The sequence below is a fragment of the Panthera uncia genome (genome assembly GCF_023721935.1).
Source record: "Panthera uncia isolate 11264 chromosome B3 unlocalized genomic scaffold, Puncia_PCG_1.0 HiC_scaffold_1, whole genome shotgun sequence".
In the NCBI taxonomy this organism is placed as follows: Eukaryota; Metazoa; Chordata; class Mammalia; order Carnivora; family Felidae; genus Panthera; species Panthera uncia.
In genome coordinates, this window is record NW_026057582.1 from 71,075,464 (window position 1) to 71,100,349 (window position 24,886).

General features: G+C 52.3%; 1 protein-coding gene across 1 annotated transcript; it reads right to left on the reverse strand.

The window, feature by feature from the left end:
- Positions 1 to 1,905: 1,905 nt before the first annotated feature.
- On the reverse strand, positions 1,906 to 24,886 carry NYNRIN (NYN domain and retroviral integrase containing). The gene is made up of 8 exons (XM_049612969.1): positions 24,194 to 24,886; positions 13,281 to 13,948; positions 11,596 to 13,158; positions 10,505 to 10,635; positions 10,266 to 10,362; positions 8,491 to 8,592; positions 8,182 to 8,283; positions 1,906 to 6,608 (listed from the first exon to the last, which is right to left on the reverse strand). The coding sequence occupies exons 1-8, from the start codon at positions 24,389 to 24,391 to the stop codon at positions 3,758 to 3,760; spliced, it is 5,712 nt and encodes a 1,903-aa protein (XP_049468926.1). The 5' UTR covers positions 24,392 to 24,886; the 3' UTR covers positions 1,906 to 3,757.

The following is a 24,886-nucleotide window of genomic DNA, read 5'->3' on the forward strand; positions in this document are numbered from 1 at the left end:
CCAGCTAGTTTATGTTAAGTTTTAACGTGAGAACAGGATACAGTGTGGAACATGCTTTGTCTTTATGACTTGTTTTATGTCACAGAACTATCTGCATACTGGCTGCTTTGTAATTTCTCTGGGGAAAGCCCACCTTCCAGTGCCCCATATGAAAAGGGAAAATCGTGATGGGCATAAACGAGAGAAGCAGTGACTGGTAGGCTGTGATGCCCGTAATGGTCAACTCTAGACAAACTTTTACTATGCCCTCCCCTAAAGGTAGGAGGAATCTCAAATCCTGCTCAGAATTGTTGAACAGCGAAGAAGCAAAATCTCACCATCCCAGCGCTCAGAAGCCAATGTGGGTAAAATCTGATTATTACTTAAAGTCATCCTGAGTAAAAACTAAAGAGGTTTTGCTGAGCCAGCTTTCTGCTCGGCTTTCCACTTAGGAGTTCTGAGCCTTTCCCTTGCTGCCTTGTACTAAGGGCATGTGCATTACTCCTGGTGAAGGGGGTCAGGGAAGACCATGACCTGTCTGAATAGCATGTGAGCTGAGATCCCAGGTGCCTGAGCCCCAAGCTCATATACTATGTTCTCTCTCTCTCTCTCTCTCCTCTTACTCCCCTGCACTGCATTTGCTTGTTGAATTGTCTCCTTCACCTGAGGATTCCAAGGGGCAGAGACCCTATGACTCACATGACCTGCTACCCAGCCCACACCTAGACAGGGCCCGGCACATAGTAGGTGCTCCATGAATAATGAATGACAGCGTACACACACACACTGGGGAGTTCTCAGGAAAGAAGTTTCCCTCCTGCTGCTCCATACCCCTGCCAGTGCTGAACAGAAGTTTGGGCAGGTGAGGAAGGCACCAAGAAGCCGAGGCCCAGAGTCGGGAAGCTTGGCCAACATTAGGAAGGTCTCTGAACCTGAGGATCAAAAATGGCAAGAGTTCCAAGGGCAGAAGAAGAGAAATGTTAGCTAGTACGTGATTGTCTCAGGCAGCTCGGGCTACTATAACAAAATGCCATAGACCGGGTCGGGGCGGGGCTTAAACAACAGTCACCTATTTCTCATAATTCTGGAGCTGGACATTCAAGATCAAGGTGCTGACAGATCCAGTGTCTCGTGAGACCCCACTTCCTGGCTTGCAGATGGCCATCTTTTCATTGTACCCCACATGGTGGAGACAGAGCAACGAGTGGCCCCTTTCCCTTAAAAGGACATTCATCCCACCATGGAGGCTCCACCCTGATGACCTCATCTAAACCTGATTATCTCCCAAGGGCCTTCCTAATACCTCCTAATAGCATCCTCCTGGGGTTTAAGATTTCAGCATATGAATTTGGTGGGGACAGAAACATACAGTCCACGGCAGAGATGAAAGCTCACACCATACTCAGCACCACAGTAGCCCCTTTACACAGATTATTTCATGTAATCCTTGTGCCATCCCGTAACTTGGGAGTCATCACCCTGCATCTCACAGATGGGGAAACCGAGGCCTCAAGAAACAAGCCACACAGGTAGCAGATATAGAGTCGATATCCAAACCTAATTCTGTCGTGTTTCCAATACAACTAAGCTGGGTCAGCGCTGATGCCATTCTCTCACGCCAGGCTTCATTCACCCAGTGCTTCCATGACAGGGACTGGAAAGAGCAGCTGCGTGGGAGCCCATAGCCTGGGCTCCCCTCCCAGCCCTGCCACAAACCAGCCGTGGGGCCTTATGTATCTCACTACCTGGGTGCCAGTCTCCTCATCTATAAAATGAGACCATGCATCAGGTGAGCTTGAAAGGGTACTACCCAGGCCTTCAAATCTTCAACTCAGCCTGGGAAACATGCAGCAGCAGCACCCCACAACTGCCCCCCACCCTCCCCACCCATAAGTGAGCCTGCAGCTAAAGAGAACTAGACCTTGGTTCCATTCGGATCCGTTTATTGACAAATCGAATGAAAAACAATCATATAAAAGGATATAAGACCATAAATGTGGTTAACACGTGGAGCGGGCGGAGGAGGGCAGTTGGGATGTGGGTACCGCATGGGGAGGGAGGAGGCTGGGCATACCACTAAAGGGAGAAGCAGAGAAGAGGGGGAGAAAAGGGGAAAGAGGAGGAAAGAAGGTGTCTGCTAACAATCCCACAGCTCACCTTTCAGTTTTTCAGCTGTCACCCAACCATTCTCTCCTGGACAGGATTAACAGCTGGAAATGATTTAAGGGCAACAACGAAGCAGTTTGTCTACAAGAACTGGGAGATGGGGGATGGGATACGGCTCTGAGGGAGTCTCTCCCTTGAACCTGTCGCCAGAAACCTGTTTAGGGTGAACCGAGAGCTAGGAAGCTTAGTCTTGGTCCCAATTCAGCCACCAGCGAACCAGCTGTGTGACTTTGGGCACGTCACTTCCCCTCCGGGCCTCTCACCTTGGCTGTGAAACAAGCAAACTGGACTCGATGGTGGGTCCTACTCTGGCTCTAGCAATGCCAAGCGCTTTGGCAACCTGAGCTGGGCCAGGAGTCTGGCTCAGCTTTGGAAAAATAAAACTACTTAGAGCCCCCCCACCCCCCAAGAGTGACACAGTGCTAGCCTTCACCAGGAAACTACAGTCAGCAGAAGCAGCAGCCACTCAGAGGGCGAGTGTAAGTGCACACACCTATGAGGAATTCACTGTCCCTACAAGATGATCTTTGCAGGAAGTGGCTGCAAGGGAGCTGGGCTTTGCTCTACACAGAAGGCAGGTGCAGGGGAAGGGGACGATCCAACCAAAGCAGTCACACATTGTGCGGGGTCTGGGGATACGGGGTACAGTAGACATGGGAAGAGAGGGCTGTGGGCTTTGGGGGAGGGTTGGAAAGTAGAGCAGTGCCAGTACCTCACCGCGTGCCGCACTGCTCATTTCAGACGCCCTGCCCCCTTCAAACAGAGGCCTGGGCCCCTCGGTCTAGTTGAAGTAGCCTGTCAGGTAGAGATGCCACACTCGGCATCGAGATCCTTGATTCCTGTTCTGGTTGACGCCGTTGAAGCAGGGGACGGGTTGTCTTCGTTGGCTAGAGCCAGTTGAGGTAGGCTGTCTCTCCTTGCCCTTCCCCTGCTGACAATCGGGATGCTCTATGTGGCTGGCCGTACTTCTACCCCAGCTCTGAGCCTTGGGCCCAGAACTGCCAGTCCCTCCTCGACAACTGGACAGGCCTAGGCTGGCCTGAGGAAGGTGGCTGTGAGACTGGGAATGGGCTGCCTCTCCACAGCCCTCATGGACTTGGGTCAGCTGTGACAGCGAGAAGAGCAAAAGGTCCCCAGGTGGACAGTTCAGGGGAAGAGTCCATATTCGAGATTTCTGTTTGATAAGGGAATGTGGTTCCGATTTTGAGGCCCAGAGCCAACACCGTTTGACCGTTAGGACAGGCAGGAGTAACATTCTGGGGGGACGTGTGTATGTACCTGCACACGTGTGACAGGACGATGAGGATACCCGGGGAAAGACAATGAGCCTGGCCTACCTTAAAAAGGGGACTTTCTGCCCCCCAGGATAAAACTGCCAGAGGCCCATATCTCACAGCCTTTGACAGACTCTCCCGATATCCCAAACTGGGGATGCTTCCATAGGGACGCTGATCCCCAGTTCAAGGCAATTCAGCAAAGCTTTGTGAATTGACTTCTCCGCAAAAGGCACAACCGAGGCCCCCAGGGGGCTATGAGACCACTTCTCGAGGCTGGGGGAGGCCTAGCAGCAAAATCCCAGGACCCTGGAGTGGGGGCTCTCCCGGCACCCCGGTCATTGCTCTAAGACCTTGAAGGACAGGGGTGTGCCGCTCTTGGCAAAGGCCTTCATCAGGCTGCTGGGATAGATGCACCCAAGCTTCTCTGGAGTCGGGAAGCCCCAGACCCTGTAGAGAGACAGGCTCAGCCGGTCCCCGATATAGAAGGGGCCCACCCATTTGGCACTGCTGCCGTTCCTGGGGAGCGACAGCAAGAGGACCTGGTCGCCCACATTCCACTCCTTCTCCTGACTCTCCCGCTTGAAACGCCTATTCTCTGCCTTTTCGCTAGCCTTGTCGGTCACCCGCCAGTGTAGCTCCAACAGCTCCCCAATGAGCTGCAACAAGAAGACATCCATCTTGAGCCCTTCGATATTGGCACTGCTCATCTCCCACCACAGGGGCTCGCTCAGCCTCACTTCATCCCCCGTCAGGATCTGGACCGGCGTGGCCTGGGTGGAGGAGGCCCTGAAGGCCAGGTGCAGCAGGGGCAGGGAAGCCGCCCACTTCTTGCCGTGCAGGAAGATGAACTCCTTGAGCGCCCTCTTGAATTCCCAGTAGGCATCTGAGCTGGTCAGGCAGGGGAACTGGAGGTCCCTGCTCAGGGAGGCTGCCTGGGCTCCCAGGGCCAGCCCACAGCTCACCAGGACATGCCGAGCAAACTGGGGGCCCTGGGCAGCCTCCAGCCTCACGGGAACGCCCCACCTGGCAAACACGTGCTGGAGCAGCACCTGGGCCACTGCCGTGTGCGTGTAGGGCTTCAGGGGGAACGCCTCCACCCATCTGGTGTTGGGGTCGGCCACAATCAGCACGTGCTTGTGGCCCTCCTCGCTTATGGTGACTGGGCCCACCACCTCAATCTGCAGGTTGGACCAGGGGGCGGTAGACCTGAGGGGCCACACGGACTCGATAACCTTCAGCTCACTGCCTATGAGATTTCGGGGGATGCAGAACAGGCAGCTTCGGCAGTAGTCCCTCACATGCTCCTGCATCCCGGGCCACCACCCCAGCAAACGCAACTTCTTGTAGGTCTCCTCGGGCCTCTGGTGGGCGCCCAGGGGGAGGTCATGCACGGAGAAAATCAGGTCCCTCCGGAGTTGCCTCGGGACTACCCAGACCTTAGGCCTCTTATCCCCCTTGAACATAAGCAGGCCGCTCTCTTTGTCGAGGCTGAGTGAGTTAAAGACAGAACTGAAGGGTGAGGAGCCAGACAACTTCTGCCCTGCCTGCAGCTTGGCGATGATATCGGCCAGAGTGCTGTCGCTCAGCTGTAATGCCAGCAAGTCAGGCCTCTTGCCCATGGTGTGAGGAGATACTACAGGGATCGGCACGTCCTTTGGCAAGTTCCACCACTCCCCGCCCCCCTGTGCTCCCTGCTTGGCCAGGGTGTCCACTGTCACAGCAAACAGGGAGCCCCGGTAGGAGGTTCGGTAGATGAACGGAAGGGACGAGAGGTCAGAGGTGAGCGAGATGATGTAGGACAGCAGGCTCGGGTGAGGTAGCGGGGCCCCGTCCGAGGAGAGGAAGCCTCGAGCCCTCCACAGGGGCAGGAGCTCCCAGAGGAGGCTGAAGATCCAGTTGCAATGCGTGAGGAAAACCACAGGGAGGTGGGACTGGCCGAAGCGCTCCAGGCCACAGGCCACGGCCGCCAGGTGGGCATAGGTTGGTGTGTACGGGGAGCAAGAGAAGGAAAGGGAGACAGGGGCGCTGGTGGGAGACAGGACATAGAGACCAAAGCCAGCACACCACTCGTCCTCACGGTAAAAGCAATAGCCCGACATGTGGATGCAGACAAAAGTGGACAGGTCGGAAAAAGGAGGCAGAACCTGGAAAAAGCGAGGCATCGAGGACGCGGGCGTCAGCAGTCGGTTTTCTCCCAGCAGGCCCTGGAGAAGGGTCAATTCCAGGGCCCTCTTGCCTTTGTCCTGTACCAAGAGGGACCATCGGATCAACCATGCTTTGGAAAGTCTGCGGCCCTCTGGCGCCTCGGGGTCCACAGTGGCCCGGGAGGCGTAGGAAAGGTCCAGGACCACTGGGGTGTCTCCAATGCAGCGGGAAAAATGTTTGAGGGCCCAGGCCACCGCATAGGGGCTGTCTCCCCCTGACTGGGGGCCCTCGCTCTCCTCATCAGGAAGGAGGGGCTTCGAGGTATAGGCTATAGGGTGCTTCCTCCCCGAGTGCTCCTGATAGACAACGGCCGTGAGGGCCACTTGGCTCACTGTCACCTCCAGGCGGAAGGGCAGCTGGGTGTTGGGGGCCGTCAGGCAGAGGGCAGACACCAGGGCTCGCTTCAGAGCCAAGAAGGCCTTCTCATGCTCCCAGTCCCACTGCCAGTCCGGCTTCTGCTTGAGGAGGCTATGCAGGGGGCCCACGAGGGCTTCATAGTCAGGGATGACATCCTGGTGGGAGTCCATGAACCCCATGAAGAAGGAGAGTGCAGTGAAGTTGCTGGGGATGGTCAGCTGGGCCAGGTGGGCAAGAACCTGTTGGCAGGGAGCCTTCTCGTCCCAGGGGATGCCCAGGTAGGGAGACGCCGGCGCCGGCAGGAGATCAATGTCTAGGGCACCGTCAGGGGGGTCCTGGAGGCTGAGGCACCGGAGGATTTCCTCTGAAAGGGAAGGGCACTCGGCCCTGAACACTGATGCCAGTGAGGAGTCCAGGGCATCTTCTTCAGGCGGCTCCTGCACCCCTTGCCCCTCCCTCTGCTCATCGTCCTGCCTCTCCTCCTTCTCCTCCCGGACTTCTTCCATATTCTGCAGACCCTCTGGAGGTGCAGGGTCAGCACCATCACTTGGCTCAGAGGCGCTGGCTGAGCTGGGAGGAAGTGTCTTCCACACCTTCAGGAAGTTGCCGATGTCGGTGTCTAGCCTATACCAGAAGAGCAGAGCGGAGGGGCTCAGGGGCCTGCTGGAGGGGAGGGGCACCCAATGGGGAAACCACATCTGTGGAGCCTCACCCCACTGCTAAGTCCCCCTGAGGCTGGGCCAAGCGCCAGAGCCTCCATCAGGACCCTGCCCACAGGTACCTCCTCTATCTCCAGCACGTGCCAGGCCTCCATATTGGGGATTCATCCATATGCGAAGCCTCACCCAATCAAACCCTTGTTGACCAAGCAACATTTTCAACCACTTCTAAGCCAATGACTTGGTACGAGTTAGATGACTGGCACTTCCAACCTGTCCCTAGGATGAGCAAGCCAGGGGGAGGTCAAGAAGGAAGGCGGCCTGACAAGGCACTTGAGAGAGGGCACAGCAGACAAACCTCCACAGCACTTTTTCTCAAACCAGGGAAATGAAACTGAGGGACCCGGTCCAGAAAGCAATGCCCTGTCCATAAGGTCCTTACCACCATTCTCTGCTGGGAACTAGGAAGAGAGGGGCAGTAAGGCAGCTCAGAGCAGGAGGAGGCCAGACCGTCTGAGTTGCTGCAAACCTGGTCCAGGACAGAAGTCATGTATGTCTAACCCAGGTTGTGAGAATCCAAGGAGACAATAAATATGGAAAAAATTCCACAGTACTTCCCCTAGCCCAGCTCCCTTTATTCCCACAGCAGCAAGAATGAGGCTGTCCCCTGGAGCACTGCTGCCAACAGCATAATATGAAAAATGTCAAACGGCCCTTGACAAGAGATTCGATAAATCCCCTGGGTACTTCTAGAATGGAATACCGCGCAGCCATTAAAGTGAGCCACATGAATTAACATGGCATGTATCTGGGCGGGGCGGGGGGGGGGGGGGAGCCATAAAATGCTGAGTACAAATGCCAACTGTGGAAAGATGCACATGTGCAAAACTGTAAAGCTGCAAAACCATACTGTAAGTGGCTTATGGATGCATCGATATGTGGTAGAGGTTGGGGCGCCTAGGTGGCGCAGTCAGCTGAGTGTCTGACTCTTGGTTTTGGCTCAGGTCACGAGCTCACGGTTCATGGGCTCCAGCCCCGTGTCAGGCTCTGCGCAGAGCCTGCTTAAGATTCCCTCTCCCTTGGGGCGCCTGGGTGGCGCAGTCGGTTAAGCGTCCGACTTCAGCCAGGTCACGATCTCGCGGTCCATGAGTTCGAGCCCCGCGTCAGGCTCTGGGCTGATGGCTCGGAGCCTGGAGCCTGTTTCCGATTCTGTGTCTCCCTCTCTCTCTGCCCCTCCCCCGTTCATGCTCTGTCTCTCTCTGTCCCAAAAATAAATAAAAAACGTTGAAAAAAAAAAATTAAAAAAAAAAAAAAAAAGATTCTCTCTCCCTCTCGCTCTGCCTCCCCCACTCACATGCATTCTCTCTCTCTCAAAAATCAATAAATATTTTTTAAAAATATGTTGTAAAACCGTAAGCCTGAAAAATCCAATCACTCTGCTCATGGTTAAGCACTAGACAAATGTTGGTTAGCACCAAGGAGAAGTTTCTGGTCAGTCCCAAGAGGAACTGGGAGGCGGCAGAGGCTTGGCCCATTACCTGTTTGGCTTCTTCAGAAATTCGTCCAGGGTGGGGCCATCACGGCCCAGGGGGTCATCCGGCACCATGAAGAGATTCCCCGCAAAGGTGAAGGGCAGTAGGCTGGACCCGGGAGAGAGGAGATATGGTCATAGAGGAGCCCTTGATTCATACAGCCCGTTAACCCCCAGATGTCTGAACAGGAATTGAGACCAACGTCTGGTGAGCACAGCTCTAAGGGCCCTCTCCCAAGCCCAGCACCCCCTGCCAGGGGCTGGCTGACATCCATCCACGGGGAAGGAACAGCTCAAGTCCCTGGGATCACCTCACCGATCTTTGACCATCAGTTTCTTGGAATTATTCATCAGGATGTGGAGCTGCTCATTGGTGACAATGATGCCATCTGTCTCCTCTGCCAGCTTTACCATGAACCTGCAGGGAGAGGGGTTGCTGCTAGCCACCCAGAAACCCTTACTTCCCAGCTCTTTGGGGAAAATGAACTTGCAGTTTCACGTGGAGATGTGCTGAACAAAAATGCTGCCCTTGGTGGTCGGGGAGCCAGGGCTCAGGAGCCCATCTCCTCGTCCGTCTGTGCAGCCATCCGGGATCACCACTAGGCCCCGGGAGGGTGAACTTGGATGCACACCCCCATCTACAGATACAAACACACGCCCCTATCTAGCACACAGGCATTCACATACACATGCACAGACACACGCTGAAACCTGCACACTCGCCCACATTCACACATGCATTTTTACTAGCTCAGTTTCCACATCTGCAAAATGGACATAAAATACCTACCCTATATTGCTGTGAGGATTAAACTGAATGAGACAAACAGTACACTGAAGTGCCTACCTCGGTGCCTGCCACACAGCATGCACACACATGTTCCATTACTATTCTTCACCAATGCACCACATTCCCATACATGCCAAGACATACATACATACATCCATATGTACATATACACACTACATACATACACCGATATGTATGTAATGTATGTATGTATATACATATAAAACATATATAAAATCACATACCTGAATAAACAAATCCACTTTTCCAAGGATCACCTCTCCTTGAAAGAGGGCTGTGACCAGGAAAGAAAGCAAAGGCCACCTACTTCTCGGCATTCCCCGAAAGGTTGCCATTCCGGCGGCCCCAAGCATGCTATTCCACAAGTGCCCAGCAGGGGACCTTTGCAGAACAACCATCTTCCCTCAAACCCAGACCCGAAATTTTAGAGGCGCTTAAAGACCTTACCAGGGGGCCTAGCTCTTGAAGGAGGGATGCCTGAGCTGCCATGCCTGGCCCTTCCAGCTGAATGGATGCCAGGTCTTGAGAAAAGTGGGGAAGAACAGAACTTCTCATTGGCCAGCATAGGAGGTGCCTAAGTGCAGCCGAGACCGGGCACAGACTCCAGCCTGGGCCCAGTGACTATGGCAGGGCCTTCCCTGCCCCAACAGAGGCAGCATCACAGGCTCCCCCTGTGCATTCTGGTCCTGCAGCCATGTTGGGGACTAGGTGCTTAGGATTGACATGTAGGGAAGTAGGGAGGTACTGGGGCTTTAGCGAGGAGACAAGGCCAGTCTAACTCCATTTTCAGAGCCCTGCCAGGGGTCCAACCACATACAGCCACACACATACCTCCTCCCAGTGCCAGGGCTGGGGGGGAGGAAAAAAACTGAAGCAGTTCCTGGAGACTTGAACTTTAGCCCAAACCGAGGCCCCAAATCAGTCACTTGGGCAAGCAGCTCACTGGAAGCACCAGGAGTCACCTGGGCGGGTCCTATCCAAAGTAGTGGGATCCAGCCCATAGGTCAGAGAGAGGTCAGAGAGCCTGTAGACTGAGGGAATGGAGCTGGAGAGTCCCAAAGTCAGGAATCCCCCTTAGCCTTGGGTAGAGCCGATCCTGGAGCCCTCTCCTCACTGTGTGCCTCCCTCTGCCTACAGAGGGCCTGTGCACCACGCCATCCTCTCTGACATGACCCTCTGACATGGTGGCCTCCATCTCCCCAGAGCAGGTGAGGCTGGACTCCACCCGACACACCAGCCCAGCCCCTGGAACCCTCCAGAAAGGCCTGGGACTGGCACACCTATAATCGTAGGTGGTGATCTTCTTGCCGTTCTCGAGCTGGGAGGGGGTGATTGAAAGCATCTTGAGGGAGTGCAGCTTCGTCAGGAAGTGGCTCTCTGGAGGTGAAAGACAGAAGACAGAGATGCTCAGAGGAAGGGCGAAGTGGAAGAGGCCACGGCAGGGACAGAGAGGCAGGGAAAGGCAAAGCTTGGTGATGCTGCAGGGGCTGGCGGAGGGGGTGGGCAGTGGACAGCTCACCTCTCACCCTCCGGTTCTTCTTCAGCTGCCAGGTGGGTACAAACACAGTGACCTCTCGGTGTCCCCGGTTCCAGAAATACTGCACCGCCATGGCAATGCCACGGCAGGAGAAGAAGTGCTGGAGGCCATGCCTGTGGGGGGTGGTGGGAAGTGAGCAGCCTCCTCCTGACGAGTGGCCCTGCCTTTCTGCTCCTCCCTCAGACAATGCCACATGCCTGCATCAGCAACCGGCAATGCCCTTCTCCCTCTCCTTCATCATCGAACATTCTGTAAGCACCTACTGGGCTCACTCACCTACTCTGCGTGTGCGTGTGTGTGCACACGTCGGGGGCTATGTGCATGTGATCAGCTGTGTGCACACGTGTGGGGTGAATGCGTGTGTGCGTGTGTGTGTGTGCGGGAAACTCCAGGGCAACAGGAAAAAGAAGGCAACCTCTGCACCCAAAGAACTTAAGTCAGGGCCAGAAGCAAACAAACATTCATTCCACCTACTGTGGGCCAGGAGTGTGCTCAGCACAGATAACTACTGTACCGTGGGGACAAATTCAGTGGTCTTGCACACATTTATGCTAGCATGTGTAGAGCAGTAAGCACAATGCAGGAGGACAGTCTCTAAGGATTGATTGGCACACTCAGGAAAAGCTCCATAAAGGACACCTGGGCTGGGCCTTAAGGTTCAGGCTAAACATTGGTAGCTGGCCTGGGGTTGACAGACGCTGTGCTATGTGAGACAGGCGGGCTGCGGTGGGAAGAGCACGGGCCTTGGCAGTGGACAGATCTGAACTCAAAGGCCAGCCAGGTCCCTTACGAGGCTCTGGAATCTTGGGCCAGATGCCTTACCTCTGTGAGCCTGTTTCTGTTTCTATCAAAGAGAGAGAAAGAAACGTCCCTTGGCAGGACTGTCTGCATGATTCCGTGCACATTCCTACCATGCCCCAGTCACCCACCATTGCCATTTCCATCCTATCATTTCCCCATTTGAACCCATGTCACCCACATACCAAGGGGATGCCCACGCTCTGTCCCCCCCGGGGATGCCCTGCCCCAGCTCCCCAGACTTCCCAGCCCACGCCACACCTGTAGCTACTTACACCATGGCCACACTGCTGCCATCAATGACCACTCGCCGTAACCCCTGGTTCCCGGGTTCCCCCGACAGGTTCAGCTCGAAGGGTGTATTCAGGGCCTCGTGATACCTCTGGAAGCTGGTCACTGTGCTGTTTGCCTGTGGGTGACGAGGCGGCTGCCTCGGGGCCCCCTCCCAAGCCCCCGGGAGCCCCTCCATCTGAGGTTGGTGCTGACTACCGGAAGTCAAGGTGCTGCTGGACTGAGGACCCTGCCTTCTGGACTCCCCATGGCCCTTTGGCAAGGAGGTATTGCCCCTTGACGAAGGCTGCACCTCGCTCAGGAGTTTGGCGGCATCCAGGCTTGGCCCTGGATCTGTGGGCGTCTTCTGAGATGCAGGTGTTTTGGGGCCTCTGGAAGCTTTGGAAGCTGCAGGTGCTTTGGGGGCCACAGGTCCCTTGGGGGCCGTAGACCCTGTTTTAGCTGCAGGCCCAGTTTGAGCTTTGGGTGTTTTTGCTGCAGGTGGCATTTTTGCTGCAGGCGTTTTCTGAGCTGTGGCAGTTTTGGGAGTCGCAGGTACGATTTGAGCTGCTGATGCCGGTTGACCCACAGCTGCCTTCTGAGCTGCAGGCCCCCCTTGAGCTGCTGGCTTTGTCGGAACCGAAGGCACTTTGAGAGCTGAAGGTTCTGTGGGGACTGCCAGCATCATCTCCGCTGTAGGCACTTTGGGAACTGCAGGCAGCCCCTGATCTGTGGGTGGGGTTTGAGCTGTAGGCACTGCCGCAGCCACGGGCACTTCGAGAGTTTCAGGCACTGTTTGAGCATCGGGTGCTGACTGAACTGTCAGCCCCTCTTGAGCCACGGACCCCCCGTGAGCTGTAGGCACACCTTGTCCTGTTGGCAGTACAGAAGGGCCCTCTTCTGGCCCCTTACAATCCCACTGCACACTTCCTTGATCCCCTGGCTCGCTTCCAGCTTGCAGTTGGGGCGCAGAGGTCAAGGGGGGCCCTATCTGTGGAAGTCCTGGGCTAGTCTTGTCCTTTACGCCTGAGCCCCCTGAGACCACCAATAAACTCATGACTTTTTGGGGGGTCTCTGGCCTCGGGCAATTCTGTAGGGTTGCATCTCCTCCTGGTCCCCCATCTGGTCTGCAGTCTGGGCTTTCCATGCTGGGCAAAGGAACCAGCTCCTTCTGCTTCCACTCTAGATTTAAAGGCAAAGGATTCTGCCCTGGTAGCTTGAACTGAATGGGGCCCAGGGGCCTCTGCCAGAAGGGAAAACTGAAGCATGCCTGGGACAGGAGCCAGGCCAGGTGGAGAGAGTGCAGTTCATTGATCCTCCAGAAGGTTGCGGCGATAGCCCCTGGCCACAAGGGCCCAAACGCTGGCCCCGGGGTCCAGGCCTTCCAGGGTGGGCACATGCTCAGGGCTGACACGGGAGGCTGGAAGGGGCGTTTATCTTCCACTCTCTGGACCTGCCTTTGCTGTGACGGGGCTTGTGTGTGGTTTGCAGAGTCCTGGCTGCTGGTGGCTTGCGCGGGCCCTTCCTCTCGAGCACTGTCGGTACTACCTTGGCTGTTGGAATCGACCCTGGAGGAAATCCAAGTTTGTTGGAAAGGTGGTTAGGCCAGGTAAATCTCAAACCATTTCCGTGGGGCAGGGGGGAACAGGGACAGGGTCTAGAGAAACCAAACTGATTCTTCAGAACTTACCTTACCAGCTGGCTGGTTGTTTCCTGCTGTGTGTTCTGGCCTGGGGTGCCCGAGACCAGGGCCCTGGTGGCTCCCAGGCTGGTTAATCTCTTTGAATGTTCTGGGCTCCTGTTCTGGAGAGTCCCCACCTCCAGGAAGGGCCCAGGACCGTCTCCCACAGACACCATGGCCGGGCCTTCCTTCTGCTGGTGGGGAGGGCAGATCAGCACCTCGGGGTCAGGGCAGGACTCAGAGGTGCCGATGCGGCCGAGCCACTCGATGATGTCTTCCTTGCCTGCAGCGTCCCGCACCAGGCTCAGCAGCAGCTCTTGGACCGCTGGGGGCAGCTGCAGCAGATCCCCTGCATACTGGTCACCACGGATCCAGACCAGGGCCCCAAAAGCCCTGGTCACCTCAGCCTCCCAGATTCCCCGGGGGGTGAGCAGAGCGGCAGGGCCCCAGCGCAGCCGCCCCACCAGCTCTTCCAGCCAGTTCTGGGTCATGATGAAAGACTCGGTCAGTCCCCCCACCATCAGGGAGCCGGGGGGACCAGGCACCAGGTAGGCCAGGGTGCTCCAGCAGAGGCAGTCGAGGAAGAGGCCCTGGGCCCCAAGGAAGGCGCAGTGCAGGGCCTGCGGGTAGCGAACCTCCTTCCACAGCTCCGGGCTACACAGGCCCTTCAGATACTCCTGAAGTCACAGTGGGGAGAACACAAAGGAAGTCATTCCTTTATGGGCCTGCCACTGGCTTGCACCCTCCCCCCCACCCCCCCCACACACACACAGCCAGCCCCTCTCTCTAGGCCTGCCTCCTCACACACTCATTTCTTTTCAGGGAGCTCTCTGACTGAATGAGGGAGGCCTGGGGGGGAAGGGGGAAGCACCTAGGCTTGGAGTCGAGGGACCTGATTCTGGTTCCAACTTGACTGCAACAGGTTAGGTCAACTGTGGGAAATTTACCTTCTTCTCAGGGCCTCTGTCTTTTCCCCTGTAAGATGGCAGGTTAAGTGACAGTGACATACCCCTAGGGTCCAGTCCTACCCTGGCATTCTAGAACTGTGAGACAGCTAGGGGAGGGGAATTGCATACTACTGAGAATCCTCCATGTGCCAGGAACTTATGTGACCAGGGGGCAAGTTATTTACCCCTTCTTGTGTCTGGATTCCTCATCTGTAAAATGGGGACAACAGTTTCCTACCTCATCAGGCTATTATGAAGCTTCAATGAGTTAATATGAAGGAAGCGCTTAGCCTGATGTCTGCCCATCCTATTCCCATTTTGCTTGCCCAGCAGGGGCTGTGTAGCTTGCCCAAGGGCACACAGCTAGAGGGCGATGGGCCAGGACCACAGCCCACATGTGTCTGACTCCGAAACCAGAGTTCTTTCTACCTCCTCAGACTGCAGAGTGACTATAGGCTAATCCTGTGGGATTCTGGCTTAATCCCCCTCCAGAAGGTCTCTAGCACAACCTGTACCTGTAACCATGGTAACTCTGTTGCCCAGAGGGAACAGAGGAGGAGGTAAGTCACTGGGCCAGCATCCAGGAGAACCCCGCAGACATGCACAGTGGCGGAACCAAAAGGAAGGCCTCTGGCTCTCTGGGCAGACCAAGTCCTCATGTTTACAGGGCTCAACCACTCAGTCTTTGGCAGTCACTGGGATGGATGAGGTTGGGTTTCTCCCCAATATGGCTGAGTTGCACCAGCATGACCCCCATGAGCTCCAAGGGAGCGTGGGCTCTCCCTCTTAATCAGTCAACCCATGTCAACTGTATTTGCCCTCATGTCCCTCCTGTCCCTTTACATCCCCGTGTCTCTGAAGGTCACCCCTCTCCCTGTTTCCCCCTAACAGGGAACAAAGGCTCCCTCTTAGATCACCAAAAGCCATCCTGAAGACGGCTCCAGCCCCTCTGCTCGGTACCCTGGCCATCCCGTTCAGGCCTATGTTTACCTCTTCACCAGGACCAGGCCACAGACCTCCAGCCCCTTCCCCAAAGGGTCTAAAATACACCTAGGCTTAGGCCCAGGTCTAACCCCTTTTCGATCAGTCCAAAACCAGCTCAAAACCTGACAGACACCCCAAGCCAACCCCTCCCACCAAGAACCTCATCTGGTCCACTGTCTGGCGAGGGTGAATCTGACCGGGCGCAGGATAACTGTCATAGTCCTTAACAAATCCCCACCCCAGCACCCTATATTCCGATTACTTGAAAACAACATGTAGAAATGAAGAGAGGTGCTGAGGAAGAAGATTGTCGGTGGTTTCTTTCTCTTTGTGCAAAGAGCTGAAAATATTTATTGTGCCATTCACTGTTCAATATTTTTTAACTAACAGGTATATAAAAACTAAGATTGTTTTCCAAATAGTAAGTGTGAACTAATATTTATTGAATACTTACTGTGTATCAGGCTCTTTAGACACATGATCTCATTTATTTGTCTCTCAGCCCTATAAGGAATTTGCTATCATCCCCATTTTAGACGAGCAAGGAAGGGCACGTGTCCAAGGTTAAACAGATTGTCGGCTGGGATACTCAGGCACTCTGACTCCAAAGTCTGGGGTCTTAACCATAGTGCCGTCTGTACCTTACAGCAAGAAAATGTAAACAACAGGCAATGACATCCAGAAAATTCTGGAGCAATCTGCCTGCTTAAAGCCCATCCCAATCTTTTTCCTCCAGAAGGAAAAAAGGAGAGAAGAGGCAGGAACAAAATAAGCACAGAAAAAGAGTTGTGTATTTGTCAAAATACATTGCTCAGTGTCCACAGGTCCTCTGTCAATTAGTAAGTTAAATAAAAACAGTAACACGAAACAGTTTAATATTGGTCTATACTTGATCAAGGTGTTCTAGCATTTAACACCTGACTTAGAAATCTCCTTTTTCCTAAGGCAGTTACCATTCATTGTCTGCTGTCCAGAACCACCCCCAAATTACCCTGCAGAATAGTCAAAAGGCTCAGAAAATGGCAGCACCAAGAAACTCTGGAATTGAGAGTGATGGGAAACCTTTAAAAAGGCAGACCAAGGGACTCCTAGCTGGCTCTGTCGGTAGAGCATGCAACTCTTGATCTTGGGATTGTGAGTTTGAGCCCCACGTTGGGTGTAGATTACTTAAAAATAAGATCTAAATAATAATAATAATAATAATAATTAAACTAAAATAAATAAATAAAAAGGCAGACTGAGGTCAAGTTGTTTGAAGAGCAGCTCGAGACGGGAGACCAACTGCCCCCCTACACAAAGGCTGTGAGGTTTGTTCTCTAGACGGCGGGAAACAAGGTCCCAGAATTAGAGGTGGATCGCCATACTTGAGGGTGTGGGTATCATACAAAAAACATGAAGGAAGGGAGGAGAGATGAATAATGAGGTCTACAATGAAAGCTGAATGCCAAGAAACTCATTCTTCCCATTCAGCGATTTAGCAGCCAGGACAGAGAATAAGAGAAATACATTCTGGAAATCTGGCCAGCTGGAGAGCCAAGACCTAAAGATCACCAAACAAGTTTCCTAACAGACAGTGCCCTCAGATCTCTGTACAACCAAGCTCTACATCAACAAGTGTCAGCCGCAAGCAAGGATTATCATGACAGATAAGGAAAAGTTCTAATGTGAAATAAATATACAGAAAACATACACAAACGGGTGGGGAACAATTTGAAATACTCGGGAGGGAGAAGAAAACTTTAAAAAGTTTACTATTGGGGCGCCGGGGTGGCTCAGTCAGTTAAGCCTCCTACTCTTGATCTCAGCTTAGGTCTTGATCTCAGGGACATCAATTCAAGCTCTGCCTTGAGCTTCATGCTGGACATGGCATCTACTTTAAAAAAAAAAAAAAAAAGTTTACTACCATTGCTGTCTCAGAGAGATGATAAAGAACATTGCACACATTAAACAAGAATACGGTGTTATTTTTGAAAAGAGAATTCAAAAAACATAAGTGGTTTTTTACAAAAATAGTTGATTCTTGAGGCACCTGGGTGGCTCAGTCAGTTAAGCGACTGACTTCAGCTCAGGTCATGATCCCACATTTCCTGAGTTCTAGCCCCACATCAGGCTCTGTGCTGACGCTCAGAGCCTGGAGCCTGCTTTGGATTCTGTGTCTCCATCTTTCTCTGTCCTTCCCCCACTCTCTCTCTCTCTCTCTCTTGAAAATAAACATTAAAAAATTTTTTTAAAAAATAAAAAAGACTTTATTCTTAAGTAATCCCTATACCCAAATGTGGGGCTTGAACCCACAACCCCGAGAATTAGTCACATGCTCCACCGAATGAGTCAGCCAGGTACCCCCACAAATGACTTTAGATATTAGAAATATGATGGCAGGGGCGCCTGGGTGGCTCAATCAGTTAGGTGTCCAACTTCGGCTTGGGTAATGATCTAGCGGCTTGTGGGTTTGAGCCCTGCATTGGGGCTGTCTGCTGTCATCGCAGAGCCCAGCAGAGCCCGCTTTGGATCCTGTCTCCCTCTCTCTCTGCCCCTCCCCTACTAGCACGGGTGCGAGTGCACACTCTCTCCACTCTCTCTCTCAAAAATAAATAAACATTAATATATATGTATATTATAAATATATATTTATAATATATATAATGTATATATAATATGTATATATGTATGTATATATATAATATATACATTATATATATATATATATATATATATATATGTATACACATATATATAAAACGGCAGAAATGGAAGACCCAATAAAAAGTTTGGACGATAAACTTCAGGAATTCTCCAGAAAACAGAGCAAAAAGTCAGAATTGGAGAACAGGAGAAAAAAATAAGCAAAAGTACATTGGGCCAGTACATTGGGACATTAATGTCTAAAAAGGAGTTCCAGAAAAGGAGAACAGAGAAAACACAAGGAGGAAAGTCACCAACTTTCCAATCACCAATCTAGTCACCAATCTAGTCAATCTAGTCACCAATCTAGAAAATTGTCTAGATCTGAAGAACACGAGTGTCCAGATAGACAGGCCCCCAGAATATAGCAATAATAAGCAATGATGGATGAAGACAGACCCACACAGAGGAGTCTCACTGAGAAACCTCAAAACAGTGGGGAAAACAACATACTTCCAGAGAGAAAACACTTCACACACAAAGGACCTGGGACCTAAAGAGCTTCCAAAGTCCTAAAGCAAGAAATCAATGGCATAATGCCTCCACACTTCTGAAGGAAAACAATTTTCCATTTATTTATTTATTTGAGACAGAGAGAAGGTGCAAGTGAGTGAGGGGCAGACATAGAGAGAGAAAGAGAAGCAGAGTTCACCCAAAGTGGGGCTCATGTTCACTCGATGCAAGGCTCGTGCTCACCCGAAACAGGGCCCGATCTCACCAATAATTTTCCATTTATAATTCAATACCAACCAAACTATCAATCAAGCGACCTTCAGCTATGCAATGTAGATAAGCAAATATGCATATCATTTTACCTCCTCCAACATTTTACCTCCTGTAAACCCTTTCTCAGGAAGCTGCTGGAGAGCATTCTCCAGCGAATCAACAATGGAAACTAAGAAAGGAGATCCGATAGACGAAGAAAGCAAAGACAATCTCCAGGATGACGGTGAAGAGAAATCTCAGAATGTATTCATCATTCAGCAAATCATCATTGAGCACCCACTATTTGCTAGGCACTGTTTTAGGACCAAAAGCATCGTCAGGCACGGGGGACAACTAGTTCAGACTGGAGGGTAAGACTCAAGAGGCAAGCATGTTACTAGTATATTCTTCAGCACTGCACCATCTTTTACTTATTTTTCTTTTTTTTTTTTAAATAGGCTCCCCACCCAGAATGGAGCCAACATGGGGCTTGAACTCACAACCCTCAGATCAAGACCTGAGCTGAGATCCAAGAGTTGGAGGCTCAATCAACTGAGCCACCCAGGAACCCCATGCACTGCACCATCTTTTTAACTTACGACGCAACTGGTGGACGTGCTCCACCAACCCAAGAAAGAGAAAGGCATTCGGTCCAGGAAATAATGCACTTAACAAAGAAAAAACGCAAAGGGCTGCCAAGAATGACAGCAAATTGAAGTCTAGGAAGAAAACTGTGTAGTCCTGGCTAGACAGAAAGAAGGATGTCTCCAGGAAAACATCTAGAACTGCAAGGACATCCTGAAGCCATAGACTGACCACCTAGAAAACTGTAGTGAGAAGCCACTGAAGTTGTTAGAATTGGCTACAGGTACTAAGAAAAACAAGTACATTAAAAAAACAAGGAGTTCTTAACGTCACTGAAATAAAAGCAAGAAAACATAAGCAGGGTACATGGCAGTGCTCAAATACGTGTGATGCTTGCACAGGCATAATGATGCAAACAGTAAATACAGGTCTGAGAGAAAACTGAAATAGAACTATACTGAGAATAAAAGAAGGGATGGTGATATAAGGGACTAAAGGCTCACCTACAATAATGGTATGTCAAAAGGTATCTAAAACTGGGGCACCTGGCTGGCTCAGTCAGTAGAACATGTGACTCTTGATCTCAGGGTTGTGAGTTCAAGCCCCATGCTGGATGTAGAGATTATATCAAAATAAAATCTTAACGCGGAACATGGAGGCTGTGTCAGCTTCCCTCCCTCTCTCCCCCTGCCCCTCTCCTCCACCCTAATTCTCAGTCTCTCTCTCTCTCTCTCTCTCTCTCTCTCTCTCTCTCAAAATAAAAAATAAGGGGCTCCTGGGTAGCTCAGTCCGGTTGAGCATCCAGCTCTTGATTTTGGCTCAGGTCATGACCTCACAGTTCATGGAATCCAGCCCAGAGTCGGGCTCTGTGATGACCATGCAGAGCCTGCTTGGGATTAAATTTCTCCCTCCCTCTCTCTCTCTCTCTCTCCAAAATAAATAAATAAACATTTAAAATAATAAAAACAAAAGTAAAACATAAAAATATAAATAAATAAATAAACAAACAAACAAATAAATAAATAATAAATACAAGATTTTTTTTTAAAATGTCTAAAATTGATTAGTCAAAATATAACAGTACCTATATATGTTTTTAGGAATGTGGAGATGAGGAAATGCCAAAGGCAATACTGCCTACAAGGAAGAGCACCAAAGAGGGAGTTGGGAGGGACAAGGCAGGCAATCATGGTGTCCTAGTGTGAGCTTTTTAAAAACTATTGGACTTTTACATTGTGCATTACTTTGATAAAAGAAAAAATTAAGTTTTAAAAAAAGGAGAAGGGATTCCTGGGTGGCTCAGTCGGTTGAGCATCCGATTCTTGACTTCAGCTCTGGTCATGATCCCATAGTCGTGGAATCAAGCCTCGAGTTGGGCTCTGTACTGAGCATGGAGCCTGCTTAAGATCCTCTCTCCCTCTCCCTCTGCCCCTTTCCCCTGCTCGAGTGCTCTCTCTCTCTCTCTCAAACACATTTTTAAACAAAAACTCTTTTAAATAAAAATTTAAAAGGGAGAAGGATCGGTTGCCCAAAACACAATTAGATGTGCCGGGAAGTGTTTAGCAATCAGCCAGGTAGGGGGATAGACATGATTTGTAGCATTTGACAGTTTCTGTGGCATAAATATTCCCACCATGGCTAATTTCAAATTACCAATGGGACTCCACTGGCTTCCAAACTTCCTGAAATTTTAACAGTGGGTTAAGTAGCAGCCAGCTCCAGCATGCTCCTGGCCACCAACTTACATGTTACTGCTCAGTGTGGAGCAGGGACAGATCGGCTTCCATCTGACAAGCCAAACCAAACGTCAGCAAATCATGCCCTGTCCCACAGCTCCCTGAACCCAGTCTCTGGCTCCCCCTCATCTCCCTCCATCATCTCCAAAAAGGGGAAAAGTGAAATGTCACCTCTCCTCTCTGTGCTCAACCCTTCCTCACATTGTTGCCAAGAACAGAGCGCTGAGCAGGGCTTGTCCCTGGGCAACTCTGTCACTATTAAAACCCTCCTTTCCACTTGTTGATTTCACCTTAGAGAGGTGAGGCTACCCCAGTGTTTGTTTTTGCTGCCTGGGAAGGTGATTTCCAGCAGTGTCTTTATTATTTCTTTTTTTAATGTTTATTTATTTATTTTGAGAGAGGGAGAGAGAATCCAAGCAGGGGAGGGGCAGAGACAAAGACAGAGACAGAGAATCCCAAGCAGGATCTGCACTGTCAGCACAGAGCCCAATGTGGTGCTCGTTCTCAAGAACCAAGCCATGAGATCATGACCTCAGCCGAAATCAAGAGTCAAACACTTAACCAACCGAGCCACCCAAGTGCCCCTGTCCTCATTATTTCTTAAATCCCACTACAAGATAACAATTAAAAGCACTCTTGAGGGGCGCTTGGGTGGTTCAGTCGGCTAAGTGTCCAACTTCGTCTCAGGTCATGATCTCACAGGTCATGAGTTTGAGCCCCGCATCAGGTTCTGTGCTGACAGCTCAGAGCCTGGAATCTGCTTTAGATTCTGTGTCTCCCTCTCTCTCTCTGCCCCTCCCCTGCTCACGCTCTGTCTCTCTCTCTCTCTCTCTCAAAAATAAATAAACATCAAAAAAAAACATTAAAATTTGTTTTAAATAAATAAAGTAAAAGCACTCGAGTTCTACAGAGATTTTCCTGAAAAACCAGTGCATATAATTTAGAAACATACCCAGTTCCTTCTCCAGATATAAGCCTGTGTCCTTCACCTCCCCTCCCCTCACAAGCCAGCCATCCCCATGCTCACCCCTTTCCCATCCTTCAGTCTCCGATCTCGCTAGGTCTTCTCTGCCAGGTGGCCTGTGCATAGTACGACATTATCAAAGTGCAGGATTCTATATCCCTGCAGCCGGGATTGGGGTCAGCCACAGCATCTCCCCATGGAAGCCACAAAACATCCTTATACTTGAGAAATTGTCATGTATCAGATTGCTGGAATTTAGAGAGCATTTAATCTTCTTACTCTAATTTAAGCTTTTCACTTTACAAACAAGGAGACCCAGAATCAGAAACAAAAGCACTCGTTCAAAGTTATACAATAATAACTCACATCTATCCCCCATAGCTCTCCACATCTGCAAACGTGCTTAAGCATGCATTATTTCAGCTGACTCACAATCCCTCTGTGATGTGGGTGTTATATTATTTTATAGATGAGGAAATAAGCTCAAGAGAGAGTAAATTGTTTGCCCCAGGTCACCCAGTTAGAGAGTAGCAAACCTCAATCTCAAACTCTCTCTGCCACACCAGACATAGCTTGGTGACAGCAGGTTAAGCCCAGATCTCCTGACTCCTGGGACAGAGCCTTATCTTCCCACCTACCCTGCTCCCCTGCTCCAAACCTCCAACTATCTCTCCTTTCTGCAAATTCTGTGCAATAAGAGAGGGAGTTACCCAGAAGCCCCTCACCTTGTCTCCATCTTAAACAGGGCCTTTCCCCAAAGGAAGACAAAGAGGATTGAGGTGACAGGGTGGGGGAATTGAAGGAACCACTGGTTACCTTAGCAGGGCCTGGAGTGTAAGGGAGGGATCAGTGGCCCAAGGAACCCTGAGGCAGCAGTAGGAGCAGGAGCAGACAGGCCTAGAGAATCTGATCTGGGATCTAAGCAGGGGGCAGGGGAGCTGGGCACCTCTGAAAGTGCAAATCCCATAAAAGCGTGAGTTGTTGTGTTTCAAATTAATAAAAAGATTAAGAACCCAAAACACCCCCAAAGGTTGCTGTTGTTAACCAACTCTATTCCAGCTACTGAAAAGTCTGAATCTGAGGGGTGCCTGCCAATCCATTCTTTGGGCAGGCACCCCTCCCCCCACCCCCCAGCACCTCTGTCAGAACTGGAAAAACTGCTGACCAAGCAACTCAGTGGAGGGGCTGAGGGAGGAACTTTCCAGCCTGCCTGCCTGCCTGCCACTCGCCAGTGTACTCTGGGCTCCCCCACCCATAGCCTTGACCAATTAGGATATTGGTATAGACCCAGCTGGGGAAGGGGTGTGTGTTGGGCAGGGTGCAGGGGTGAGAGATACACAGGAAGCGAATGGCCTGGGGCCCAGGGAAGAAACTGTAGCATTCCTACTAGGAAAAGATAAGGGAATCTGGGGGAAGAGGGAGACCTTGGCCATGACTGGAGGCCAGAGAGAACCTTGTTAAGAGAAGCCAGGGAGTATGCAAGAGAGGTACACTGTGACCTGGCCTGTCCAGTGCCCAGCCCCACACAGCAGGCCCTTTCATCTGAAAGCCCACAGCCCTCCTCCAAGATTCCCACCCATCCCCAGGGACGGCTGCCTTCCAGAGCAGCTGTGCACGGACGCGAGCGCGCACACACGCGGGCGCGCACACACACGGGCGCGCCCGCGCCAGCCCCTGCAAGAGGCTACCTAGGGCATCAAGAGTGTGGGGCAGGGAGCCCAGAGCCCTGGGTTCTGGTCCCAGCACCTGCCACCCTCCTGCCTACCTGACACTGTGTGCTCAGGCAAGCCTCTTACCCTCTCCAATCCCCAATGCCTGATTTGTAAAATGCCTGCATTGCTCTAGAAGCATCTCTAAGGGCCCCTCCAGTCCAGCACTCTGAGAGCCTCCAAGGGGCAACCCAGGATTTAAGGAGGCGTAAAAAGAGACAGAAGGACCTGGGCCTTCCAGTGTCTTGGTGGAGAACAAAGAGGTGTTGCAGAGGCCATAGAAGGACCTTAAGCTGTTCCCCAGATGGAGGAGCAGGCTGTGGATGCTGGAAGGCTCATGAGGGAACACGTACCATGGAGGGTCTCGCAGCGCACTTGAGGGACAGAAGTGACACGCAAAAGAGGGGTGAGGCAGAAAAGAAAAAAAGGAACCAGAGGGAAGGAGTCAAGCCTGCAGATCTGGAAAGGCAGGACGTTGGCCCACTACCTGCCCGCCATAGTGCCGAATCCAGGTCGAGGGATCTCTGGGGACCCCTGTCTCCCCCGGGCAGGGGAGAGCGAGAGGGCTCTGGCTGGAAGGGGCGGGTGGGGGTGGGGACAAGCTGTTTACCTTGGCTTTGCTCATGTTCTCCTTGGGCCCCTCCAGCTGCAGCCAGAAGTAGGGGGTGTCTGGGCGGCTCTGGAAGGCGTTCAGCTTGACCCTGAAGATGCGCTGCACTTGCAGCCGCTGCCGCTGCACCCGGGGCTTCGATTTGGTCTGCACCATGAACCATTCCTGCGCCGGAGGGTCGCCCCCGGACAGGAGCATGGCTGTCCCGGCGCCCCTGGAAGAAGGGCGCCGACGGTGTCAACCGGGTCCCAGCGCGGGAGGCGCCCCAGCGGGGTGCGGGAGGAGTCCAGGCCACGCCCCCTCCGCCGAGCGGCGCGCCCCCCGCCTCAGCCTGGTCCTCTCGGCTTACGGACCCACCAGCCACGGCCACGGCGCCCGTCCGCCCGAGTTCCGTCCCTTTTGGCGGCGGCTCCCGCGACAATCTCTTCCTGCCAGGGGCTGCAGCTGGGGGTGGGACCACTTGGGCTCCCGCCGCCCTTCCCTCCGCCCCCAGCCTTCCCCTTTCACCACTGCGCCAGCCCCTGCAGGATGAACCCTTTCTCCGTCTGCCTAGTGGCTTGAAGGGGCGCGGAGGGCCGAAGGAGGGGGCGACAGGGCGGGGGGAGGGCGCGAGAGGGTCCTGGAAACCTCCGCCTTCCACCCAAGTTTTAGGCCCGAAGCCAGAATCAGGGGTCAAAGTTAATTTCCTTCCAC

What these genes read in the sequence shown, in the direction of transcription:
- NYNRIN (XM_049612969.1), bottom strand. Translation starts at nt 24,391, where the DNA reads ATGCTCCTGTCCGGGGGCGACCCTCCGGCGCAGGAATGGTTCATGGTG. An exon ending in AGAACATGAGCAAAGCCAAG is followed by an intron (nt 13,949 to 24,193) that starts GTAAACAGCTTG and finishes CTGTGACTTCAG; the next exon opens with GAGTATCTGAAGGGCCTGTG. An exon ending in GGCAGCAGTGTGGCCATGGT is followed by an intron (nt 10,636 to 11,595) that starts GTAAGTAGCTAC and finishes CACCCCCCACAG; the next exon opens with GCATGGCCTCCAGCACTTCT.